Source organism: Neolamprologus brichardi, chromosome 15 (assembly GCF_056152115.1).
Source record: "Neolamprologus brichardi isolate AB-2024 chromosome 15, ASM5615211v1, whole genome shotgun sequence".
Classification (NCBI taxonomy): domain Eukaryota; kingdom Metazoa; phylum Chordata; class Actinopteri; order Cichliformes; family Cichlidae; genus Neolamprologus; species Neolamprologus brichardi.
Genome location: NC_142118.1, coordinates 15,230,746 through 15,252,312, shown reverse-complemented (window position 1 = coordinate 15,252,312; position 21,567 = coordinate 15,230,746). Strand labels below are relative to the sequence as shown.

General features: G+C 39.8%; 1 protein-coding gene across 1 annotated transcript in view; it reads right to left on the bottom strand.

The window, feature by feature from the left end:
- Positions 1 to 3,149: 3,149 nt before the first annotated feature.
- The window catches only part of rngtt (RNA guanylyltransferase and 5'-phosphatase), a 117,101-nt gene continuing 98,683 nt past the window's right edge, over positions 3,150 to 21,567 (bottom strand). The window contains exons 14-16 of the mRNA XM_006792622.3: positions 20,785 to 20,851; positions 9,039 to 9,162; positions 3,150 to 5,106 (exon numbers count right to left, since the gene is read on the bottom strand). Of these exons, the coding sequence (XP_006792685.1) occupies positions 4,940 to 5,106; positions 9,039 to 9,162; positions 20,785 to 20,851 (358 nt within the window). The 3' untranslated portion in view covers positions 3,150 to 4,939. The remainder of the gene's footprint in view (positions 5,107 to 9,038; positions 9,163 to 20,784; positions 20,852 to 21,567) is intronic.

The window sequence follows — 21,567 nt, the reverse complement described above, 5'->3', positions numbered from 1 at the left end:
TTTCAGCCTCCAACACCTGAGCTGAGAGTGAGAGCCTTTTATAATCTTTGCTACACCACCTGTGCTCATACAGAGTGTGTTTGGATTTCCAGATCCATACAGCCGCAGCGGCGCTCCCTTCCTCACCTCCTCCACTCTGGGGCACAAACACACCCAGAGGAAACGCATTATTGACGAAGCAGGATCTTCCTCGAGCTTCCGCCTTCCGCCATGTTTTCGTGAGGAACACGACGCAGAAGGTGCCGAAAGGGTTTTGGAAAAATAAAACAGGTTTGGGCCAATATTGAATCTAGAAGAACAGTTTGCAAGGATGGATTTAACTGAATGAAATTTAAGCTCGTAGAGAAAAGAAATGAAAACAGAAAAACAGGTATGAATCCTGCACCTGCTGCATGAGAGCGGCGGCATCTCTGCGGCAGCAGCCTCACGACAAAAAGGTGAGGGGAGGCTTTGATGAAAATCAGCCAGCTTTCATGTGCAGCCGGAGGGGGAAGAGAGCCCTGGGAGTGCAGCTCATCCATCCCCGCTATAAGGAGAACGGTCGCCTCGGGCGCCAACCGACAGGAACTCAAAAAACACACACACATGATTTGTTACACTCGTGTGTTACGCTCCCCTAACTTACATTCATTTCCTAACTCCAGATCTAAATTCTCCACGCTGCATGACTAACCGCTCGACGTCACACTAATCTTAAAATAAGCACAAATTCTGACTCTTGATCCTAAAAGAGAAGGAAAAAAAAATCCTTCGCAGCACGGGGGTGCAGAGAGACACATTTCAAAGAAAGCTGCACCTCACAATTGTTCTGAAATGGTAACTTTTAGTCACACAGAAGCAGAAATAGAGTCACCGAACGTCGAAGTGGTATCATCCAGACCCGTAATAAACAATTAAATATAGCTGATTACATAGTCCTCTGTGTAAATCATTTCTACAAAAACAACAGTGGGCGATGAGCGCTGCAGATGGGAGTTACTCAAACAATGTGGGCAACAGGTTAAGAAAATAATCCATATGTTTCCTGGCAACAGGCTTTACCGAAGGGATTAAAACAAAGCACGTTGACCACGTTTAATAATTGGAGGAGGAATTATCTTCATTTGCCTGGGCCTCACGGGGAGGTCAGAGGTCAAGCGCAACACAATGGGTTATAGAGGTGGTGGAAAACTGCTGCCTGGGGACCTGGGCATGTGTCTGTTTTGAAAAGGGTTGATGACTTGTTATTCCTGTCATACTCCTCAGCAGGACACTTAATTAAAAAGATAAATATTTGTTTGTCTCGGGGCCGATGATTAATCTTGTATGTTAAATGTTCTAATTAGCTTTTTCTGCATGGCCACAGCTTGTGACTCTCTATGCTCGCAGCATACAGATTAGGCACAAGCTTTCACTGACATTTCCACTGAAACTTGATTTGAACATCAAGAAAGATGGCTGCATATGTGGTGCTAATATGAAAAGACAGGATTAATGTTTCACTCAAGTTGCTGAGGGATATTGTGGAGCTTTTTTTTTTCTCTTTACACCACTCACATATTCCACAATTAAACTGTGGAGGTTTACATACATCTGGATCTTTCTAGGTTCTTAAACAACCTAAGATGAACAGCAGTGGGAGTGTGTGTGTGTGTGTGTGTGAGTGAGTGAGTGACCGACCGACCGACCGACCAGCCCCACCGTGCGTGGCTCTTTGTGAGTAGCTCTCAACTGGGCAGTTGTTTCGTGTATGCAAAGCGGCCTCCATTTTCTTGGTTTGGCCTGCCTGGTTTATTGCTAATAGCAGCGTTGTTGCCTCTGTCTGTTGATACGGTTTATATGGTTATTGGTTATAATAAAGACTTATTTTGTGTTAAACACTTCTGCCTGGTGTCCTTTTCATTCCAATCCGGATCCAATTGTTACTGTCCCCCACCCTCTTTGCCTACCCTTCATGTGGGGACATAATACATGATGACTCTCATATCATTGTAAAGGGATTTTGGACCGCTCTTCTTTGTGGCGTTGCTTCAGTTCATTGAGGTTCGCAGGCACAGCTTTCTTCAGGTCCCACCACAGCACTGAAATCTGGACTTTGACTAGATGATTGCAGCAGTGATTTTCTCCCCCCATTTTTAGTCATTTTGTTGCAGGTTTGCTGCGGTACTTGGTCCTTTTTCAGTTTTGGACAAGCTTTAGCTGTCAGACAGATGTCGTCTATTGACTGTAGAATATATACAGAAGCACATATGACCGACTCCAGGCCTGGAAGGTCCTGTGGTTACAAAACAAACCCAAATCATCATTCCTCCACCAGCGTAACCTTGACATTTGGTGCGGTGTGTTTGGTTTTCACTGTGCATTATGGCCAAACATTTCCACTTTGGGCTCGTTTGTCTAAAGCACTTTGCTCTTGGTCGGCTTGTTTGTTCAGATGCAACTTTACAAACCAAACCCGAGGTTTTCTTCTAGTAAACCTTCCAAACACGGCGTTCTTGTCCAGTCTTTTTCCAATCGTGTTGTCATGAAATTTAACATGCTGAGGTCCGTAGACTTCCCTTTTTTTTTTTTTTTTGCAGTATCTCAGCGTTTGTGGTGAGTTTACTTTGATGTCCACTCCTGGGAAGACTAGACTATTAGTACCTCTTTCCACCTGTTAATAATTGTTTGGAAATGACTTTAAAACCCTGTGTAGATTGATGGGTAGCAAGTTGGAGGTGCTCACACGTGCAGCAGATGAGCAGTGAATTAAGTGCATTTGATTAGCTTCACCTGGCTGCCACTTACCTTTCATTCCTATAGAAGCAACAAACAGTCTTCATTTTGACTTCGTTTCTGTTATGTAAATAAATAACATGATGTAATATGTCATGTGCTGTTGTTCATCTGAAGTTGTATTTTATCATTTTAAGATCCACCATTCCACTTATTTCTTTGTATTCATGAGCCGGGTTGCCTGTCTCTTTGTTTTGTTTTGTCTGTTTTGTTTCGTTCTGCTATGTTGTTGTTTTTTTTTGTTTTTGTTGTTGTTGTTTTGGTTGTTTGTTTGTTTAATTTTGGTGTCAGTGTAAAGTTTAAAACTCAAACACACAGTTAAAAAAAAACAAAAAAAACAAAACAATCAACCAAGGACCAGTTTATCATTTTATAAAAGTCACATGTAGAAATTTGGTCTGTTTCTTAAATTAATGTCAGGGGTGACTAACTCAAGACTGAAACTAATTTAAATGTCCTGATGGTGTAAAACTGACTGTTAATGCAGTTCAGCCACCTTTTCGAACATGTCAACACACCAAAGGTTCAGACAAACAGGACAGATTGTTTTTTGCCAGGGTGTACAAAAACAGTATTTTTTATGGCTCTGGGGCATTGGTACAAAGTCTGAACAGAACCATCATGAAATAATGAGGGAAAAAAAAAGTCACACCTAGCCTTGAAAGAGCTCATCGGTGAAATGTCCAATCAATTCATACCCTGAAAAAAATGAAGGGAATGTGTGAAAAATGACCAAACTGTTAATCCTCTTGAATTAATGCTGCAAACTCATAATTCAGTAACATCATCTATGATTATAGTCCAAATACATAAAAGACCCAACTAAAAGTATCCCTACTCACATGTTCACAGATGTTATTCTGTGGCAGGTGGTTATGTAACAATTAGTATAAACATTACTGTTTATTTTGTAACAACAGCACATTACAGTCAGCATTTATTCTTTAAGCTTCTGTTTGATTTTGCTTTAACATGCTTTAAGCATTTTCTGTTTTGTCTTCCTGCCCCGGGGCCTTCAGAGGAAAATCAGTTAAATCTAAGTGAAGCAACTTTTCTATTAAACTTTTACCTCGTCCTTGGCAAACAAAATACACCTTAAAATGAAGATGTTTTTCACACAGATGTGCTGTTTCTTAGACTGAAAAGTGTCTAAGATTCTTTTTGCCTTTTTGAAGCCAAATCACATGGCAGGCAAGACATTTTTTTTTTAAAACAAAATCCTAATTGGCTAAACACAAAAACCAGTGTTCTTCACTTTGATGCTGGATATAGCATAAACCTTTTAGCTTTAATACCTCGGTGTAGATGAAAACTGTGGAACAACGAGCGCATCAAAGTCAAGCGATTTGAGGCTCTAATCTTCTGGAAGAGTTGTATTTATCCTTCCGTTTGAAGCTTCTTCACTTCTGCGAGACAATTTGTTGATGTTTGTTTCCTTTTGTGTGCCACCTATCTGCAGCTTGACTTCACTGGTTTTGTAGTTGTAGTTACTTTGTAGAGACTGTGTAATCACGTTGTCATCTCCCCCGCCCACCCATGTGGCCTTTAAAACAAAAGTCCACACAGATGGGCTGAGGCAGAGTACTGAGATCTACTCCTTATCTGGGATATGAAAACATTTGGAAACCCCCGCCTGAGTCTTACAGGTGGAACTCAATGAGAAACCTTAATCTGTTAATTGAACATCTGCGCAGCTTTGTGTAAATCTACATGAGACCTCTGATGGTGGAAACTATTTTTGTAGTGTAGACTCATCAAGACAGCAGACTGAGCTTTAAAGATGTTTACTCCTCTTTCAAAATCAAATTAAGGAACTAGTTGACAAAACATGAACACGGTTTGTCAGGTGTTATTTGTTGCTATAACAATTCCCAAGTAAATAAATACCAATTAGCTCAGTTGTTTAAAATTATAAACAGCAAAACAATGAAAAAAAAATTACCTAAGCGTAATTTTTTTTTTTTTTTTTTTTTACATTTTAATAAGAACACAGGCAATTAAAGCTACAAAGAGGTCTACAATGTAATTTAATGACATCGAGGTTTTCTGGTGCTCCGACATGTATGGGCTGATAAAGCAAACGTGCTGCAGGTAAGAAAGCCTTGAAATGTCCTTTATCTGTAGGGGTGTGAGTGGCTGGATGTACACAGTAACCGTGGAGCAGTCCCAAAGGCGTAGCTGTGGGCTACGGGATGGCCCGGTTGGGTCTCTTTGGAGGGGGAGGGGGCATTAGCTCAGAGTCTGGGTCTCGCGGGTTTTTCCGGTTTTGGGATTGTGCTCCCTGAGCACAGCGGTCCAGATACTCAAAAAGGATTTCCTTAGTGACGGGCTCCCGGATGCTTTGACACACAGCTGGACAAAAAAAAAGGAGAAAGGAAGTTACAATAGAGATGCCGACAGGGTTTTGCAGCAACAGTGAATTCATGGTTCTTTAAAGCACGTTCTCATTCCCAGGTGATCAAATAATGCAGTCTGTCTCTTGCTAATCTCTTCCTAAACAGAACCAGTGAGTCAAAGTAAAGCAAGATGCAAAGGCGAGTCATGATGTACACTGGAACTGCCTGTTTCATGTATCATGACTCAAAGTCCTACAATCCATTCACACACCTTCTAACATGCACACACACACACTGGTGGCTGTACCAGGACCAATTTAGGGGTCAGTATCTTGTGGGCATGTCGAAAAGATGAGCCAATGATTGAACCGACTGGTAGATGACCTGCTCTGCCTCTTGAGCCACGCCCACCTCAGAGATGTCCTGGCATAAAAGTTACGTCGCCACAGCAGGTAACTCTGCATGTCTCAGTAGCCAGATTTTTGTGTGCCAAATGTCTATCCTAACACAACCCCGCTATACTATGGAGCCATTTTTCTTTTATAACCTAAGATGGCCTGGTAGAAAAAACGAAAAACTTAACGTCATCACTGACCGTCCACTCTCGAGATTTAAAAGCAAGAGACACCTTGTGCATAACAGAAAGATTCAGGCCCCTGAAACAACTGCATTCTCTGATGATGGTGTGGATCATGCAAAAACACCTAAATTAATAATTCAGAATTCTATGATTCAGAGAGGATTCGACACGCATCCAAGCTGCTAAAGTACATTTTAACCACTATTTTATCACAGACACACAACAACTTTTGAGTCACTCCCACTGTCTACGGAAACATGATATGGACTTTTTGCTTTTGCGTGCTAGAAAAAAGCTCCTCCTGCTCCACAGCTCCCTCTGCACGGTTATGACAGTGCCATAATACCAGCAGCACACAGACGACTATATCCAGCCTCTAAATGAAGCGAAATGTTATCAGCTCGGGGACAAATGTGTTACTATCTGTCCAGATTTGAGATAAAAGGCGCTTTTGCCATCTGGGCTCCAAGGCTGTACAACAGTCCGCCTCGGGATCTAAAGCTCAATAATTCAGGACCATCTTTTCTATCTTCTTCAATCAATTTCGTTCATTCTTTAAATGTGTTTTCCCTCGCTTGTGCTTCTTGTTTTTATTGCTTCAATATGTACTTTTATGCTCCTCCTTGCATAGCGCTGTGAACTCAGCATTTAGATTAAGTGCTACACAAACATGGTTTATTGCCGTGTTTATCTATTATTTTTGCATTATGTCCTCGCCTTCCTCTGCTTTGTTTGTGTCCATTTGTTTCTCCTGTTGTGGCTGCTGTGCATTTTCATAGCATGTGGCATGTGGGGGAGAACTTATTTAAAGTTTAAAACAAAAATCACAACTTGTGAAATGAAACCCAATTTGATTGAAGCATTGAATTTGTAATCTTTTTCCCCTTTTCATGCATTTCCCATTATAAGTCCATTATTTGAAAATATATTAGAAGTAGTGCCACATCTGCATTGTCTTCAAGACAGCCATTAACTGTGGAGGTGAAATGAAAGCCTAAGGTTGCATTGCCTAACTGCAAGAGATGGCCTAAAAATGTGCATGGATAACGTTTGCAGTCCATCACAGCTGGATTTTCATTCCACCTTCGAGCGTGTTCGTGTGAATCGACTGCAAACATATTTGATTTTTGACTGATGTCGTTGCACCGAAGTAGGTCTGAGAGACCATAACCCGGGCCAGATTAAAGCCCTTGAACTAATAAATTGTCTGACAGCTCTGTGGTAGCGTTTATCCTCTCTCACAACATCTACCTCTTTACTGCTCTAGGGGTGCTGCTGGTGGAGAGGAAGAAAGGGTACTCAGACTGAGAACTCAAGATTTATTCTAACTTTAAGACCCATAGCTCATTAAAACCTCTTTAAAGAGACTTAAATGTACAAGCACAAGACAAGCAAATTCTTGTACTTAAAAAAAAAAGTTAAAAAATGCTTATTTAAAGCACTGACAGTTTAAGGTTTTTTGGCTCTCAAAGTTGAGTCTGCATCTCATCCATAAACAGGGTTTCGCTATAAATTATTACATGCATCATTATATATGTACAAAAAAGAGAAACTATACAGCAAAACACTTTATTGCCAAAGTGTGCAGAAGACCAACAGCGTAAAAAATGCAGAGCCTCAAAGCAGCGGAAGAAACTGAGGCTGCAATTCACACTGGACCACCAAAATTGGACAATAGAGGATTGGAAAAACGCTGCCTGATCAGATGAGTCTCCATTTCTACATTTGCATGGTTGGGATTTGTTCAGAATTTAGCATAAGCACCATGAAACCATGTATTCATCCTGTCTACTATTAATGGTTCAGGCTGGTGGTGATGTTGATGGTACGGGGATTTCTTCTCAGCACAATTTGGGGCCCTAAGTTCCAACTGAGCATCATGTAAGCACCACAGCTGATAGAATCTCACACCACCCTACATACAAGCCGGTGTTGCCCCTCTGCAGCCAATGTGGCTCCAATAAACAAGACCCTGTCTCACTGAACAGGGAGAGAACAACAATTTATGTCAACGCTCAAAGCGGTCAAACCCTGGACCACTAAACAAAAACCAGCATGTATAGAAAAAATGTGTGGTGTGGTGACTTTGCCCCAAAGGCATATTTTTTTCCTAGTAAGCTTTACTACAAAGACAGACGACAAGTAGTTTTACCTACAAGTAATAAGATGCATCATACGGCTGAAACTGTGTGACCCTCCACTGTGCGCATTAATCAGCACAACCATAAGACCGACTTATGGTTCCTACTGATTGGTTCTTTGGGGTCAGGGGCAGGAGAAAGGCCATCTTTGCTGCTACAGTTTTCCATTTAGCTTCCTTTGATTGTCATGTCTCGCTCTTACCACGCGTCTGTTCAAGTGAACCTTTCCTGCAGACTAGCAGCTTGGCTTATTAGCAACCCAGGTAGCTAGCTGAACAGTACATGGAAATATTTTGAGCCCAAACCAGCTTAATTGGTTCTGGGATTGTAAACAGGTGCTTGGAAAATGCTGTCTTGTAAGGCCCCCAGAAAGTCTTCATAAATACTGTGATGCTGCCAATGATTTCTTAGCAACAGACAAAACGTTTAATTTTAATATTAAGACAAAAAAAAAAAAAAAAAGACACTGTACATTAAGCTTAATCGGTACGGAGATTAATTATTAGTCTGTAGATGGCTGTGGATGAAGCAGAGGCAGCAGGTTAACATCTCAGCGGGCAGTTAAAGACATTTATATTCTACTTGATCAACCTGTTTGATAAACTGTTAGTAGTTTGTCGTACAGATGAACGAGCGTCGTCTAAAGTTTCTTTAACTCCACTGTTCTGCATGAGGAGCTCAGCCTTGCCCTCAGGCAGCCAGCAAAGAGCAGAAGAAAAAAAAAAGCAAAAAGTAAAAAATAATTGCTAACATCCGCAGCATGCACCGTGCTATCAGATTTAATTGAATTGCTGAACTTTCATTATTGAAACAGTAACAATGATTTCATTTTCTCGCTTATCAGCCAATAATATATTATGCGCATTCCCATTCACGACAGTAAAACCTCTTAAAGATTGGAAATTGTGTGGCAAAATGTCAGCTACTCTATTCACAGTGAGGAGCTAAAGAAAACAATTTGTCCTCAGCTCCAAAGACAAGGCCACAGTGTCAGTGTGCATTCTTCATGGAGAGTACACAACATAACATCTGCCCCTCCGCATACACAGTCTCACAATGCAGAAATAAAACTGAGGCGGGAGACTGTTGCAAATAAAAAAAAAAAATAGATAAAATAACCCATTAATCACAGGCTGACTGGCTGTTATTTGCACAGATTTAGACTTAGATACAGGAGACAGTGGGATATTAAAAATAACGGCTGGAAGGAGAAGGACAAAGACTCACCCATGGCTGTATCATAGGAGTTGGGGAAGCTCTTGTCCACCCTCTGCCTCATGAACACCCAGCTGTTGTTGGTAAAGGTGCACTCAATGATCTTGTTGTCGTATTGTTTCAGCTCTTTAGTGGCCTGCGCAGACAGAGATGAGAGACGGCGCGTGCCTTTAATGTGAGCGAATACAAAGCATATTCTTTTCTCTTATCACACGTTAAAAATTGTGAATCTAGGTGGCGTATTATGGTCTGGTTTACCACAGCCTTGCTTTTTTACTTTGATCTGAATCATTGTAAAAGGTTTCAGGCACATGCTGCACAACTGATCAATGCAGCTACTTTTGATAAATGACACACACAACTGCAATTTCTTCACATTTTCTTTATCATCATCATCAATTTTGTTATTACTGATACTAATTAGATACTTTTAGAAGACATCAAGAGGAAAAAGACTTAAGCTTAAGGCTGCTCTATGCCCGATGCATTAAATTCTACAAAAGCAAAGCAAATTGCAATGACAGAGCACTAAATTGGGATTAAACTGAGCACAGCGTTGGTTCATACAGGCCACAAAGATCAGCTAATCTCAGTGCATATTAGCTGATGGCTTAGCAGATATCACTCTAAACATCCAAATGGCACAACTAATTCTGGAAACAGTGTTTAAAGATGACTTGTTATACTTTTGTTTATAGTCATGGAGAAATTGAGCATGAGAATGGCTGAGAAAGGTGATTTAAGTGGCTTTAAATGTGTCATGGCTGATGGTGCCAGACTGGCTGGTGGAAATATTTCAGAAACTGGTGATCTGCTGGGATTTTCTCCCACAACCATCTCTAGGGTGTACAGAGAAAATATCCAGTGAGCTGCAGGTCTCTGCGCATCAGGGAGGTTCCAGCACAGAGCCATGTCACCAAATTACTACAGATGGAAATAATCTATTTTGACTTTACTGGTCTTCACTGAAACACAGTAATATGCAGCTCACTGTGCAGATTAACTGAATGTCTTATTCAAGTAGCGGCAACATTTGACTGAAGCAAATACTGACATGTCTTGTGGGAATCTTCTGAGACCAAGGATCTCTCTAAGAGAGAAAACACTCAAGAAGACTCAGAAGTCTTATACAGAAATATTTTGGGTGACAATTTTGATATCAAAGGATAAATGTAACATGTGTAGTGCCATCAAGTTTATTTACTGCAGGGAATATTTAAAGTCATTCAGCGCATCAGTTAATTTATCCTAGACACCGTAATGCTGGTGCAACTCTCTGACACATATTGCTCAGATTCAAATAATAAACAATAAGTTCTGCAGGTTGGAGGAGAAAAAAAACAACAACATAAGCATAAGCACTCATGGAGGCAGTTTGGATACACCAAAGCTGTAAAGAAACAAGTAAATTAATTTCTGATTAATCAATAGCTTAATCATTTTTTTTAAGTATATAAAATGTCAAAAACCCAAGGTGGCATCTTCAGATTACCTTAGTTTGACAAACAATAAAAACAAGTAAGTAAATAAATACATTTAATTGAGAATAATACACAGAAAATGTTCACATTAACATCCATTTGCCACAGTTATAGATTTTAGGTTTCTATTAAATGAATGTATATTGCTATTTGTATTGGTCTTTAATACTATTTGGGCACAAGCTTTTTTTATGTACAGTAGTTTAAATTCTTATGTTATTCTTCTTGTGTCACACATTTCCTTCAAGTTTCAATTGATTTTTAGCATCAGCATTAAATTATTGTGTAACTGTACCTTTTAGAAGATGAAAATATCAAAAGCACAGGCAATAAAGTATTGTAGTTTAGACAAGGTAGGTTTAAATGTAATAAATAGAAATCAACTGTGGTGTGATTTTAGGAAGCATGCTTCTTTGAATGTAAGACGAGGCTCTGATGCTTCATGCAGAAGTATGACGGAAGCTAATCATGTAGTTAATCTTTATATTTGATCATTAAACACAGCTGCATTGCTTCAGAAGGACCTACAATAACACATCAGCACATACAAACACTAACACAACACGAGTGTCTGTATTTCATCTCTCAATAAAGCAGTGCAACAGCTCCTGCTCCACCTACTGAGCTACACAGGATCACTGACTTATTACATCACACTTTGCTTTGAAAACAAAATCAGCTCTACACACTGAGCACACTGTAACACTGCTGAAGTATAAGAAAATGGCACACGATACTGAAGATCAAGTATGAGTCAAAGAAGACATTTGAGCATCTGTTGTTTATTTGTCGAGGGACTGAGAGGATTGTCGAGACTTGGAAAAATGCAAATCTTGTAGCTGCTGGGAACGTGGAAGACAAAAAGTGCAGCTGAAGCGGTCACGTGCAATTGCACGCTTTTAAAATACGCAATAGAATAAGCAATGACATGAGGTCTATGAGGTGCTGTGATGTGACTTTTCACCTTGGCCTCGCAGAGAGTAAAAATGACGAATGCCTCCGGGGTTCAGCGTGAACACGCGACCTTTAGCTGAGGTCAGAGAGTGACTTGAGTTGCCAGGAAAGCACCAGTATTTGGCAAGACGCTAAAAACACAAAGTAAGAGCTTATGTGATCCTGGAGTGTGGTGCATCTGGGATAACAGTGGGGGTTGAATTCATACAGGAAGCAAGAACGCTTGTGAGAAAGGAAGACAGAAAGTGAGAGAAAGAATCCAGACTAAACAGACATCTTTTAAAAATGGCTTTTTAGATAAACACACTAAATGGCCTCTAAATTGATTTGCAGCTGTAACTGTTAAATATTGACAAAAGTACCGAAATCTTATTTTGAAGCCAAGTCAAACATTTATTTTTTTACTAGGAGAAGAATTGCACATGATGTAAAGCAGCGACAGAATCTCTGAGCTTTCCTAAAGCTCCACACATCAAACTGCCAGCAAGCTGTGAAGGGCAGTACAGGCAGGCGGGACGTGCTGCTACAGGCTGGATCTCTTCCTGCTGGTGAAGGGTGACATGTTGGCTGCCATTTTCCATCACCACTTGGTGCTTAATCCATCCAAATCTGTCTCATTATGGCAGCACACGTGTGCCACCAGTTATCAGGGACTTTGGCAGTCAAACTCTTTATCAGCCAATGTTGCACTATTGCAGAGCAGAAGCGCTCTGCTGCCTGCCTTCTATTCAAATCCAAATATATACAGCTAATATTAACATGGCTGACAAGGAAGAAAAGCAGCTTTTTGTTGTGGACAATTTTTTTTATTTTTTTATTAAAACGTGATGAGAGAGCTCTTTTTTTTCCCCAAGTATCAAGGGTCAGTGAAAAGACACGGAGGTTATGATTGGTCATACTGAAAAAGTTCCAGGACTTGACCGATCAAACCACTGTTATGACCACTTGCAAGAGAGAAACAACTTCTCTTTCAAACTGACTCAACTTTGTTTCATGTCAAGCATCATCGTTGTTGATGAGAGCTCCATTTCCACAGCGTCTTGTGTAGAACACTCAGCTGAAACAACATGAACCATGGTGTGTACCTTTGTAGTATCGTCTGCTGGATATAAGTCATTTTTTGTTTTTCCCTCCACCTGCGAGTTCATCCACTTCCACAAAACGACACTATAGCTGAAGGGTTGCTGTTCTGAGCACTGCAGAAGAACAATCGCAAGAAAACAGAACAGGATTTCCAGGGAGTGACTAAAGTCTGAATCTGATTCCTGAAACCTTTTCACTGCATCGTGCATGCTGTAGAGTGGTATTTTTAATATCCAGGCTCATGTTCATAAAAACACTAATTACTCATGACGTGATTATGTCTTAATGAATGCAATTTCCATTCACATTAGTGGTACAGTGCCAGTGTGTCATCTGATAATCCCACTAAGGATTTCTTGTGACTGTACAATGTTATTTTCCCAGTAATATATTCTGTCTCCCACTGTTTAGAAATTTTAATTTAAAAATTTTAAGGCATTATCGCTTCATATATGCAGCAGTAAAAAAAGAAAAATAGCCAATCATTAAGGTAACAATGCTGTTATCTTGTCCTGTGTATCAATTTTTATTATTCTGGTCAGGGAGTTTATAGTAGCGCTGACCTCAGGCAGTTCAAGTTACAAATAGGGCTGTTCGATATAACGATATATATCGGATGACGATATAAAAACGTCTATCGTTTCATTTTACGCTATCGTTTGTTTCGTGGTGTCACAAAATAAACTGTTTACGGCAATATTTTTTCATCGTTTTGATGGTCACTGTAGTGGCTGTATTCATTTCTTAAAGTTCTCTCTTTCTCCTATATTTAATATAACGACACTACGGACTGACAAGAGCATGTTTTTATGCGTTGACGTTAGCAACAACGACGGTAACACCATCGCGTGTCCGCTTGTTTATGTTCCACATAAACCTTTCACAATAAAGCTCAAGATCCTGTTGAGACTTTTCAAAATAAACTGAATCGCGTGAAAGAGTATGCAGAGTGTTTACAGATGAGAAGCAAAAAAGAGCCGTCAGGTGCTAAAAAATAAACCTTAGACTCAAATGTTAGAACAGGCTTTTCCCCGCAGCACGCCGTGTAATAAATACAAAGAAAACGGCGGCCGTTACAACTTAAAATGTATAGTTTCATGCATCGGTTAAAACACTGGACTCCAGGTACATGACGCGCAGCTGGAAACACTTCATGCAAGTTGAGCTGCCCGAGATTCACAGAATTTACAGAAAATGTAAAATTTTTGTGATTTATATTGTTATCGGACGATAGATGTCTTATAATGGGATATGAGATTTTGGTCATATCGCACAGCCCTAGTTACAAATCACACAGAAGGAAATCTGCAGCGATCTGGACTTGTCTTTAGTAGATCTTTCCAGCCTGAAGATTTGATATGGTTAAGAAGAGCATACCAAGGTTGAAGTGTCTATAGCCAACTGTTGTATTGTAGTGCTGATGATGTTTGGAAAGGCATTATATAATGTATATTTCAGCAAGCACAGTGTACAGTACATAATCCCTTTAACTTAACTTGTGCACACAAACGTTAAAATCCCCCAGGTGTTTTTCACAAATAAAGAAGCAGATTTTGGCAGGAAGTCAAGGAAAATATTGAAATATAGACTCCCTAACCCTTACCAAGCATGTACTGCATGATGTCTACTACATTGTGCAAAAAAGAAGAAGAAGAAGAAGAAGAAGAAGAAAAAAAAAGCAGTGGGACCAAAATTAGCTCCAGACTACTGGAATTTATGATACCTGACCTTTTACCAACCTGTACATAGCACGCAGGCAGTCGCCCTGCTTCCTTATCAAATACTGGATCCTGTGGGGACTATTGTACGAGCGCATTATGCTACAGTATGATGTCAGACGAATAAACAAAGTTTGTAATTTCCTTGAAAAGCTGTTTTATTTTCCCCATCACGCCTCTCTGCAACTGACCCTGCCTTTGTTTCATTCTCGACTTAATCAGAAGGGGCCCGGAGGTCTGCGGCACTGCAGCACCCGGGCCCATTTTAATAACGAGAAACTGGATGAAATAAGGTATAAGTGTGGAAATGATATAAGATGCAAAAATACAACTATAAAAAAAACGCACCCTCGAAGGAAATAAGATTCTGGATAGACTGTATCAATATTCAATCCTAATATATGATGCATGCTCAAAAAGAATACGGTAACATCTCCTCCCTATTAATATTAGCTTCCACTAAAACACACACAATTCAACAGGATGACTCACAAGACAAATGTTCAGTAGTAAAGTTAAAATATTTGTCACAGATCAGCTGCATTATCTACTATGTAATTACAGCTATATGTGCCCTTGAATAGCTGTGCCAGAACAAACAAATGGGACTTCCGACCACTTCACGACTCCTTTTGAATGTGCGAGATGACATCAGGATTGAGGTCTCTGGTGAATATGTATAATAACAATCATTATCCCACACATTCAGATTGGCTGCCGCATCGAAAAAGAAAGATGAGCAAGGTAATAATGTGTAAATGAGGCAAATTAGAGGCGAGCAGGCATGTGGCGCACTGTCGAATCTGGCAGTTAAACAACAACTGCTCCAAAAACTTCTCAAACTTTTAACTGATTGGTTTGTTTTGGTCTGCAGCATGACTGAGTGTTTTCCTGTGGGCAGAACTTTTAATTACACAGTATTCATACTTTTTTTTTTTAATCCCACAATTTAGATTCAACAATATCCAGGAAAAGTCGGGTGACTACTTCTGTGGCAGTTTTCGAAAGATGTAGGATAAATAAGCCGGAAGCACAGGCTGTATATAGTTCTGCACAGGGAACTGACTCCATGAAGGGGTGAAACTACACCTAGACGAGGAATCAACAGCACCCAGAAGGACTGAAAAGTCATTTCACAGAAGTACACAAACTGGTTTAAAGTCAAAACTCAAGGTTTATGTTTATATATCTGACACACCGACGTAGGTGTTTTGATTAGACCCTAAGTCTGAATGCCTTGAAATTAAGTCATGTAACAAAAGTGTATGACATTTGATTCATTTTCGCAATTCCAGTCAAAATGCATCAATACAAACCACATGAGAAGTTCAATGCACTTATTGGCAAGATGCATCTGGAGTAGGAGCAACCAAAACGTACACATAGAAGATGCCCTGCTTTGGAGCAGATAAGCTGTAAAATTTACTAATTTGCATTCTTTTCTTCTTATGCATTTCTTTTGCAATATTTCAGGTGAAACTGTTGTATATTCTGAAAAAAAACACACAAGGCAGGAAAATGCACGGACGCGCCGACGGATCAGAATCAGTGAGATGTCGCCTTTCTCACCCGACGGCACAGACACGGTCGGGGCTGAAAGCCGACAGCTCGCTGATTCTGATGTTTCGGCGGGTCCGCGCTTTGTGTTTGCGCCCTTTTTTGCGCTGATTCTAAAGCTGTTAGTTTTATCTCTCTCCAAACAATATTGACCGAACCAGCAGCAAAAGAAGATCCAAACCACGCTTCACATAAACATCGTCATGGACTCCCTCTTACTTTTGCTGTTTTGCTTCCACCACAATAAAATCACACGTCATGCACAGCTCTCTCTCTCTCTCTCTCTCTGTACTTCAAGAACAGTTTCCCGTCTATCCCCCGTTTTCTGCATTATTTGCTTGCTTGTTACGCACAAGTCTACCGTTGTTTACAGCACTGTCGGCCGATGTTTTTTTTTTCCCTTTTCCTTACTTCCGAAAAGAAAACCTAATTTCTGTCGTTCAATAGGCTTCTGAACAAATTTAAACTTTTTAAAATTATACAAAATGCAAAACGCTTAGCTGTGTCTCTACTAAAACCGCTGTAACTTCAGAGGTAATGTTCATATGTTGATTAATGGTTTTCTTTCGTTTTTGATCTACTGCAGAATATTTTAATAAAATCCCAGGCCAGGAAAATCACCTTCATGCTTTTCTGTGTTTTATCTTCAGCTACACAAAGGCATCTGCTGTGATGCTTACAGTGGGGCAAAAAAGTATTTAGTCAGCCACCGATTGTGCAAGTTCCCCCACTTAAAATGATGACAGAGGTCAGTAATTTGCACCAGAGGTACACTTCAACTGTGAGGTGTCTTTTATACAGATGATGAGGTCAAACAGGTGCCATTCATACAGGTAACGAGTGGGGGACAGAAAAGCTTCTTACAGAAGACGTTACAGGTCTGTGAGAGCCAGGGATTTTCCTTGTTTGAGGTGACCAAATACTTATTTTCCACCCTGATTTACGAATAAATTCTTTACAAATCCTACCATGTGAATTCATGGATTTTTTTTTTTTCACATTCTGTCTCTCACAGTTGAAGTGTACCTCTGGTGCAAATTACTGACCTCTGTCATCATTTTAAGTGGGGGAACTTGCACAATCGGTGGCTGACTAAATACTTTTTTGCCCCACTGTACACCTTTGATAAAGTCTGGAAAGTGTCAGCTTACTTTTTATAGATACAAAAATATGTAAATGTACTGATCTGAATTATAATATTTCTGACTGTCTGAGGCAAAATTTCCCAGATTCAAATCGATTCAGGACCTTGTGAATCGGAATCGAATTGATTCTAGAAATCAGTGACGATACCCAGCCCTAGTGTTTACGTCTTTGTGCAGAATCCATGTACCTGCTCTCATTTACTGTTTTAGCTGTTTGGTGGTTGTTGAAATTTTGTGACGTTTCACCTGAGATTCTGGAATTTTGAGCAAAATACATTTATATAAAAAAATCGATTCAGGATTTTAATGAATCGATATCACGTTATCCAAGCCAGAATCGATTTTAATCGATGAATCAATTATTAAAACCCACCCCTAGCGAAAATATCATTCGTGATTTTAAATGAATGACTTTAGCTAAATAGTGGTCCATGTGGGACCAGTGGGTGGTCCCTAGATTGTGGTCCAGGCAATCCTTTAGTGACAAATTTCAGAGTTCAAATGTATTGAGTATTTTTCTTCAACCAGGTTTTGGGTGCTACTCCATCCTCTTGCCCAATTATGATCACTTCTGGTTCAAAAATAAAATGGCAAAGGCAGAAATGCAAACTTGATGCTTCAAAATGGCAACCCGCAAACCAAATGCTGACGTGACGGTGGAAATGTTTTTGAAAGTCTAGGAATAACAACAACCAAAGCAAGTGAATCAACCCCAGTTTGTGAACCTGTAAAGTCAAAAAATAAAGGTCTAATTATGTAACAATTTTCTATTTCTGATACACGTTTTCAGTTTCATCACAGCTTGGTGAGTAGTTGGTGAGGTAAGTCAGCATCCTCCATGCATACCATGGGCGCCCACAGCAATCTGCCAGTGACCAAATCAATCGTAAGGAGGTTTTCAGTGCAGCACACTCTTGGTGACTCAACGTACAGCAACCACCTGCTAACCGGTCAAGGAGTGCCCATCGTTTCCTAGCAACCTTTGGTTGTCAGGGGGTCACTGATGGGTCTCTCAGCCTTAGTGAAAGGGGCTTTAGCAATTGATTTCACAGTGACTGCCGGTAACCTCCAGCAACCAGTTGGAGAATACTCATTTCAAAGCAAGTGGCGGTTCCAAGAGAGTCATCAACCAGTCTCTAGGCCTGTGGCCTAACCCGGGTAACAAATAAATTCCTGTTTCCAAAAAAGCTAAAATGATAAAATAAAGAAAGGAAAATTACACAAATTTACAAATGATTCATACTGTACATTTAATTAAAGTATAAAAACAACATATCAAAAGGAAGAAACCAACATTTTTTGTAGTGTTTTGAAAAACATGCTCATGATGAATTTAATGTGAGCAACATGTTTGCAAAATTTGGGATGGGGATAAGAAAATACAGGAAAAACGTATTAAATACTGCTATAAATAAATAAATAAATAGGATAAAATAAACACTGTTATGAGTGGTTTTAGTACTTGTTTTTTTTTTTTAGCTTGTAATTGCACTGACTTGACTGACATTACTGTTTTTATTTACATTACTTGACTTCAAAGACTTTCTTTCTAAATTCTAATTACAGCTGAATTTTTAACAAACAGCAAGTCATAAATAAGTCCAGACATGCTTATCATAATTAGACCATTTTTCAGTAAATACTCATTAATTCCAAACAGCATTTAGAGAGCCACACAAATGTTTTCCAGAAGTCTGCTGTCTCGCAATATTTGTGAGACAGCAGACTTCTTTCTGAAGTGCTCAGCTGATATTCACTTTACCTATACCCTGTAGGTGCAAACAATGTAAGAAATTACAACAATAAGGAACTAAATTGGAAGATTGAGCCAATAAAACAAGTTTTTGTGAAGATTACAACATTTTTCCTATCACAGACAAAGTTGGTTTGATTTCTCTCAACAGCAGCCAAACGGATTTCAATATAGTGGAAACTGGATATGCCACCAAATGCATCTAATAGGCACGTTGAAATTACTAGCACAGCCACAAGGAAAGCGATGAATGTCAAAACCATTGTGTGACAGAGCACAGCAGACAACAAACGCACACACAGGCTGTGTAGAGGTGTCAGATTTATCAGGAACAGCCTTTCTGACTAAAACCACAAGTCATCAAGTCCTGCGATGACAAGTAATTACCATTTTTAGCATATTCACATTCGGACTTACTGTAAAACACATTTTACCACAAAAATAACAACATGTAATCTGACAGAGGATGACCCCAGGGCTGCAGCTTTTGCTCCGACACCCCGTGAGAAGCTTAGAGACCGAGCAGTAAACAGAATCTGCCGTGTTTGGTGACAGAGCCCAGGGCTGATACATGGGAATCTGGCACGACAAGACGATACGATAGGGAAAAGAAAAGCTTGTTTACTGTGTTTTTGAACCATGACTGGAAAGGCTACAAATGCTGCAAGTCATTTCGTGGAAATTTACAGCAAAGTAAAACAAATGGAAACACATGTTGCTCGTCAGCTGCCTCAGACTGGCAAATTTTCATTCTAAACTAACGGACCCTAACCTATATATGATGGTGATGAGATGGTAGCTATCACTGGAGTGCACAGGACCGAGTCTGTGATGCTGTGGGTCAAATGTCTGATGATGTCATCTCAACTGTGTATTCACACACAGCAGACATTATGCAACTATGAAACCCGTTGACCTGAACATCACTGTTATGTGAAGCTTCCAAATGCATTTTTTTTTTACCACTTTTTACAGCAACATGCATCAATTACACATGACACAAGCATGATGAAACGTCACATACACTCATTCTGTAAGAGTAACTTTCCAACAGTACATTTGTTGTCTTCTTGCTTCTATGTTTACCTGCTCAACATCTGTCAAGCACCCAACGATTTGGCACAGTCTCTAATAGGTAAATGCATTATCCTATTAATTGTTTTGCAAGTCAGAAAGTCCAGAATGGCCTTATCAACTTTCTGCATCCTGGAACATAAATTCAAATTGTTTATGTCTGACACGAAACAAAAAAAGGCCAAACTTTCATAGAAAAGGTGTTGATATTAATTAATAAATTGCCCAAAATTTAGCATTTGAATGTTATGCTTGATTAATTTCTTCTTCTCAGAGAAGTCGAGTGTAGTTGTTCCAATTTGGATTTAAAAATGTCCAATTTGGGATTTCTAAATATCGTTATTTTATTGTTTTATGGTAGGTGGTATAACACATTTCATCAGCGCGGTACTGCAGATATATTAAATGTACATATACAATTCTGCTACACTGAAACTCCATGTTATCAAACACATAAATTTACTGAAATATCTGGGCAAACAGTTTAAACTTCACTAATAGGATCAGGTATTTTATGTAAGAAAAAGGAAACTGCAGCTATTTAATTTAAAAATGTGAGCAGTAGGCAGAAATATCTGATTAAACATTACACTGAATGTATCTAATAACCACACGTGAAGACATAAGAGGTTCTAGAAATAGAAATAAAGCTACTTTCGGCTGATTCCTTTTACACAGCAGGTTGTGCCACAGATCAGGAATTTGTGCTTTTTCTGGGGATTGAACCTGGGATCTTTGCGCAAACTACTACACAATGGAGCCACTGGAAGTAAAACCTGAAGCTAACTGGGAAACCGGCAATTTTAAAATATGAGAAAATGTGTTAATGGAAAAGGAAAATTAAGATTACACTTGTAAAAGTGGTTGGAGGACTAATTTATATTCAACTGCAGTTTTGCCTAACCACACACCTTAAAAAAAGCTAATTTAAAGCTGGATGAGGATGGAGGCTTTGGTTTTTTGGTACAATGCTGAATTTATTTTATTTCTCACCTTCATCTGCGCAAAGGGCCTGTCGTAGTTGCCAACATAGAGGAAGCCAAAGGTCTGTGGTAGCAGCCTGCAAAGACAAAATGATCCCGGTTAACACCAGCAACACACTCAGCACAGGATCTCAGTAAGAGCTGCAAAGAAATCACTACGTCGCTTGCATTTTGCAGCTAGTAACAGAATGGTAGAGACGTGAGATTACACCTCTCGAAGCCCTTCTGTCACTCGGCTTGATGTTTTTTAAACTGGAGTATAGGCGTGTTTATAGTGCAATGCAATAATAAAGTCTAAGTCACATACAGACTAAACACAACATCATGGACATTTCATAAAACTAATCTCCAGGTGACTGTCATCTTAACAGGCTGTTGGGTTTTAAAGTGAAGGTTTTGATCTTGCGTGCGCAGCTCTCAATTCGACAAACATGTGTCCCACAGCTCACCAACAGATGTCTTAATCACATACTGTTCCCCAGCATGCTCCACCAAAAACACCCCCATGTGCCTGTAGTTATTTCCAGACACTTTGTCTGATGCTATGTGTGCCACAGACTGCGCATACAAGCATTGGCACTGGCTTCATATTAGTTAACCATTTTTAGAATGAAAATAAGGGGGCCGCTGAGCTAAAGTGACGGCTAAACAACAGTGCAGTTACACAGTCTGATGCAGCACACAGATTTCAGTCGGAGCTGAAATTGGAGACCATCTTTCCATCCATTTCAACCCCCTCTGGTCTAATGATAGCTAGCAGAGGCAGGAAGGAAGCAGCAGGAGACATTAAAAG